This window comes from Megalobrama amblycephala, unplaced genomic scaffold (genome assembly GCF_018812025.1).
Source record: "Megalobrama amblycephala isolate DHTTF-2021 unplaced genomic scaffold, ASM1881202v1 scaffold498, whole genome shotgun sequence".
In the NCBI taxonomy this organism is placed as follows: Eukaryota; Metazoa; Chordata; class Actinopteri; order Cypriniformes; family Xenocyprididae; genus Megalobrama; species Megalobrama amblycephala.
Genome location: NW_025953414.1, coordinates 97,229 through 103,022, shown reverse-complemented (window position 1 = coordinate 103,022; position 5,794 = coordinate 97,229). Strand labels below are relative to the sequence as shown.

The 5,794-nt window shown below is 40.0% G+C and overlaps 1 protein-coding gene across 1 annotated transcript; it reads right to left on the bottom strand.

Annotated features, from left to right (window-relative positions):
* Positions 1 to 1,028: 1,028 nt before the first annotated feature.
* LOC125261831 (ribonuclease inhibitor-like) lies at positions 1,029 to 5,794 on the bottom strand. The gene is made up of 3 exons (XM_048180381.1): positions 4,680 to 5,794; positions 1,863 to 2,036; positions 1,029 to 1,755 (listed from the first exon to the last, which is right to left on the bottom strand). The coding sequence occupies exons 1-3, from the start codon at positions 5,201 to 5,203 to the stop codon at positions 1,533 to 1,535; spliced, it is 921 nt and encodes a 306-aa protein (XP_048036338.1). The 5' UTR covers positions 5,204 to 5,794; the 3' UTR covers positions 1,029 to 1,532.

Below are 5,794 nucleotides of genomic sequence, written 5' to 3'. Positions count from 1 at the left end.
TATGTCATTAAGTTGCATTTGCATTCTGCCAAGTGTCAGCCCTTTTTTTTTTTTTTTGTCTATTTTTTGGTCTTTTTTTCCCTTTTGAAAGTAAATCACAAACCACAGTGGAGCTATATACAAATTTTTGGCAGCTGCCTGTTACAGAAACATTTTTACAATAAATATTTTGATTTAACCTTGAGTTTTGAAGTATTAGACAGATTAGATAGCTCTGATATTTGCACCACTATTTACAATGACACTAATGATTCTTAATTTCTAATAGTGATGCAAAATCATGCAAAAATCAATTAGTTGATTTTTTTTAATAGAATAACGAGACACAAACATCACAGTGCATACACAAATGTTTAGTCCCAAAGTGCGCACATTTGGAGAAATACATTTACCTCATATTTCATTAGATAAAATAGAAGCAGGGCCGTACACAGGATTTCATAATTACAGAGGTCACAAAATGTAGTTTACTAGTCCAGGGGGGTACGGGGGCATGCTCCCCCGAAAAAATGTTGATTTCCTTGGTGTAGACATGTGCATTTAAAGATGTTTTATGGCCAACAAATTGGATAAAAATAGCTTTGAAACAATATAAAAAAATAGCCTATGCATGCAGTTTTGAGGCAGCTTTAATCGCATGTTTGGTAATTTCATGACTTAATTTACAACAGAAGAACGATGGTGCATGCTCGTAGTTTCTTTTGTGCTTTATTTAAGCTGTAATTAAAATAATTATGCAGTGCGCGCCGGCACATTTGCGCATGCAATTCTTGAGTGCGCGCCGCGAGCACAGTATAACTGCTGTTTGGACAGTCATGTTCATTTTTCTGAGTTTTACTGACATAGCTTGACATCATCTCATCTGACCACAGTCCACTATTGTTCAAGTAAAGCTCCCTCGTCCTCACCTATCTTTTCCGCACTCGTTTGACTTGTGCCTGGCACTGAGGCGAAGAAAGAATGTGCGCCTGAAAAGTTTGTTGTGGTTGTAAAGAGACAGTTCCATATAAACGCGTTTTACTTGCCGATGTTTTAAAAATATTTTTATTTTTGGTATAATAATAATAATTCAGCAGAGGCAGGGATACATAGGCCAAAAGTGGGGAAATCCCGCCCCCCCACAAATCACACCCTGTATACACGTAAAATGATCACTCAGGTTAGAAGCAATAATATCTATTTTATTTGTTCTCTGACAGAGCGCACACTTGCACAACCTCAACTGAATGCGCTGATACTCTCAGCCAGTCACTGAACAGCAGATGCAGAGAGAGGTAAGCCGGATCCGGCAGGAAAGCAAGATCTCGTGTTCGTGCGGCAGTTCTTGTTCTCATGCGGGGTCTCGGAAGTTAGATCAGGTTAACAAGTCACTGTATTCATCACAATGCGCTTTCTTGGAAAAAACAAGTCGCAAAAAGGGTTTGAAAAGGCGCCAAGTTGGCAACACTGAAGCAGCCTTCCGTCTCCAGGATCCCAGCCCGCCGCTGTCCAAACCGGCCGATGCCAATTACTAAACTGGTTCTGTGTGTGTATCACACCAATGTACATATTTTGCGACAGCGAATCAAAGTTATTAAATACCTCAGGATCTGCAGCTGACAGTTTGGACTCTTCAGTCCATCAGAAATGAAGTTGACACCAGAGTCCTGTAGGTCATTGTTACTCAGATCCAGCTCTCTCAGGACAGAGTTTGAGGATTGTAGAGCTGAAGACACAATTTCACAATGCTGATCTGAGAGATTACAGCCAGCAAGTCTGAAAGAGAGCAGATCAAACACACATCAACAGTCAGATCATCTACAGACACACATGAACACTGTGATCGGCTGACTGTACTTTATCCATTATATGTTCTTAAATACCTCAGGATCTGCAGCTGACAGTTTGGACTCTTCAGTCCATCAGAAATGAAGCTGACACCAGAGTCCTGTAGATCATTGTTACTCAGATCCAGCTCTCTCAGGACAGAGTTTGAGGATTGTAGAGCTGAAGACACAATTTCACAATCCTGATCTGAGAGATAACAGCCAGAAAATCTGGAAGAGATGAAAAAAAAAAAAAGAGGGTTTCCAGTTTTCTGCTCTCAGGAACGTAGGATGACATGATCTGAACACTGAATCACAATACAATGAGAATTTGTTTATGTCTGCACAAATAATTTCACACCGGACTGCTTTGTGAACGAATATCAATACAATGGGACAATACAAAACAGAGACTGAAAAAAAGAGAAAAAAAGAAAGTTTATGGATAATATTTTAATGCACACTTGCACTGTGTTTTAAGCACTTACAGTGATCTTCTAGAGTGAAAACAGACGCTTCATCTTTTGTGTGAAGTACAATTAATGTTATACAACTCATCTGTAAAGTTTTGGCCATCATTCGGATGGTACAACAGGCTTGTACTAATATAGTGGATAAAAACAAGAAGACATTATAAGTTATAACCGTAATTGAACTAACCTGTTCTCATGTTCTCTCTCTCTATATATATATATAACTTGGAATGGTGGCTTGAAATCCAGAAAGTTCAAAACGACAATCATCACTGACAACTGTGGTAAAAAGTAAAAGACTTCAGACTGCAGAGAGCCAGTAAAAAAGAGAAAGTGACCAGGCTCGTGTAGTAAAAGAGTAAATGTCGGCAGGGCTTTTGAAAGGTGGCGTGACCAAAGGGAGATGGCTATTTTTCTGCTGGACAGGTTAAGACATTTCAATTGTTGACTGGGTAATACCACACCACACAGGGCTCAAATGCCAGAGTTTTTGTTCAGTTCTGACTCAAACACCTCTGATTGGCCATTGTGAAATCAACAGATGTCTGTGATTGGCTACATTACATGTAGATCATATGCCACTCTTGGTTGGGCGGGTTTTGATACCAAGTAGAATTAAAGAAAGATAGTTTTTTTTTTTTATATTTATGGGCCTGTAGGACAGTAGAGAGCAGACAGGAAGACATTGGGCAGAGAGAGGGGTGCAGGATCGGCAAAGGACCTCGAGACGGGAATCGAACTCGGGTTGCCGTGAACACATTTGCGCCATATGTCGGCGTACTAACCACTAGGCTATCGGCGCCAACTAAAGAAAGATAGTTTAGATTTCGAATAACTAATCGGGTGATAACATTGAACTGAAATAATTCCAAACGAATGTCCAAAAAATAAATAAATTAAATTAAACTAAATCCCTCTTTTTCTGCCTAGTTCTCCTATAGTCATGCGCCGGCTCTGCCTATTCTAGACTATAGAGCTGCACAATTAATCAAGTTTGAAATCATGATTACAGTTACGGATGCCACAATTACATCGTTCAAAGGCGCAATTACAAAAAAAAGACCACTTAAAGTAAATTAGAGTAAATTCTGATCATTGAAATTAATAATCACAATTACAATTTCAAGGGAATAATCAACAATTATGATTTTGTCATAATCATGCAGCTCTACTAGACCACGACACAAACATGAATAATTCTGATAACCTGCGATTCTAATGTAAATCATTTGCTGTTTTGTTTGTATAATTACTCCAGTGAACTAGCTGTTGTTGTGTTTGTATTAATTTTGATGAGCACAATAAAGAGTTGGTCATGTGGGATTTTCTTCTTTCTTTTGACTGAGTTATTCCTAAAACTCAGTGAGATTCACATCACAGTTTAGAGTTCTCTAGAATGAGTGGCCAACTAGTGCTTATTCCTGGGTTTACCATCATTACAAAGTTGCTTGTCACTCAAAAAGAGTATTTGATGGAAGCAAGCCGCCAAAACGACTCTTTTCTACTTCCTCCTGGATCACTTCTGGAAGCAGAACAGCAGCGGTGAGCATGAGGAGACGAGGAGAGAGACGCAATGACATCAGCCAATCAAAACAGAGAGACGCAATGACACCAGCCAATCAAAACAGAGAGACGCAATGACACCAGCCAATCAAAACAGAGAGACGCAATGACATCAGCCAATCAAAACAGAGAGACGCAATGACATCAGCCAATCAAAACAGAGAGACGCAATGACACCAGCCAATCAAAACAGAGAGACGCAATGACACCAGCCAATCAAAACAGACGTCATTTATCATAAGCCGAGCGTTTCTGACAGACGCTCACAATGAGGGTGGAGATATTCATGTTTTGAACATGTTTGACTTTATGTGCAAAAATATCTAAATATTCTTAGATCAAGATATATAATAATGTCAAACACTGGCTAGTGCTGTACAGTAAAAAGTAAGACACTTCAAGCACAGCCGTCACTGTAATAGTTCACTGTAACAGTCGTCAAATAGCTGAACATTAAGCATTTATGATGAATAATTACTGAAGATTAAATGTCATAATGATATATTATTATTGCTATTAATATTAGCAGTAATTTATGTCATTTTATCTTCATTCACAAGTGAAAATGTCTCAATTCCAGCTTTACTGATCAATGGTGTCGACCGTCCCTTTGCGCCACCTGGTGGTGATTTCACCAGCGAGTTTCACACGTGACTGTGTTGTGTTTACCCGCGGCGGTAACAGGCGTTTTAGTGACTATCTACTGTATTAAAGAGGCGTGTCGTGACCCTTTAAGATCCTGTTATTGAGGAGAAAATCTCTCATTTAGGAACATTTATTTTAAAGGTGTCAGATTCATTATTAAATACGATACTTTAGTTAATGATTAAACACTCACAGAGCTTTTCTGCAGTTGATCACAGCTGGTATCAGTCTTCTTCTCCCCTCAGCTGATGTGTTGTATTTCATGGGGTTCAGCTCATCCAGCGGCTCCTCTGACATCTGAATCATGTAGGAGATTGTTGAGCAGTGAGACGGAGAGAGTTTCTCCTCTGAGTGTTTGTCTGATTTCAGAAACTCCTGAATCTCTCTGGACAGAGACTGATCTTTGACTTCCAGCAGACAGAGGAACAGATTGATGGATCTTTCAGTGGAGAGAACTTCATCTTGTTCTTCATCTTCATATTCACCTTTGATCTTCTCTTTAATGTATTGTGTGGTTTCTCTGATGTTCTCTGAGCTGTTCTCAGTGTGTGTCAGTAGATCCTGTAAGAGTCTCTGATTGGACTCCAGTGAGACGCCCAGCAGGAACCGCAGGAACAGATCCAGCTGTCCATTCTCACTCTCAAGGGCTTTATCTACTGCTGATGTTAGTAGATCATCCAGAGAGTCTTTATCAGATCTGTACAGATCTGAACTCATCCAGTAGTTTCTTGTTCTTGATCACATGTGAATAAAACAGATAGAAAGCAGCGAGAAACTCCTGAAAGCTCAGATGAATGAAGCTGTAGACTTTCCTCTGATGAATCACAGATTCCTCCTTAAAGATCTCAGTGCAAATCCCAGAATACACTGAGGCGTCAGTGACGTCTATGCCGCTCTCTCTCAGGTCCTCCTTGTAGAACATCACATTGCCCTTCATCAGCTGATTGAAAGCCACTTCAGCAAGTTTCACAATCACTTCTCTGTTGGACTGCAGCAGTTTCTCTGGATCTCTCTCTTCATACTTCTGGTTCCTCATGTTGATCTGAATCAGCAGGAAGTGGATGTACATTTCAGTCAGAGTTTGAGGGATTTCTGCACTCAGATTCTTCTTTCCAGGAGCTTCTGAAGCACAGTGGATGAGATCCAGCAGAAGACGGGTATATGGCACATGATGTGGAGGCTTCTTGCTCTTCTGATGTGTGAGATGATTCTGCTGGCTTGATGCTCGTCACTGATTCTCTTCCTGAAATATTCCTCCTTCTGAGGCTCACTGAATCCCTGAATCTCTGTCAGACGGTTGATGTATTT

Bases quoted from the DNA above. Each gene is read 5' to 3' on its own strand.
- LOC125261831 (XM_048180381.1), bottom strand. From the start codon at position 5,203: ATGAGTTCAGATCTGTACAGATCTGATAAAGACTCTCTGGATGATCTA. The intron at 2,037-4,679 runs GTGAGTGTTTAA...CATCTCTTCCAG, and splicing joins ATCAACTGCAGAAAAGCTCT to ATTTTCTGGCTGTTATCTCT. The intron at 1,756-1,862 runs GTATTTAAGAAC...GCTCTCTTTCAG, and splicing joins TGTCAGCTGCAGATCCTGAG to ACTTGCTGGCTGTAATCTCT.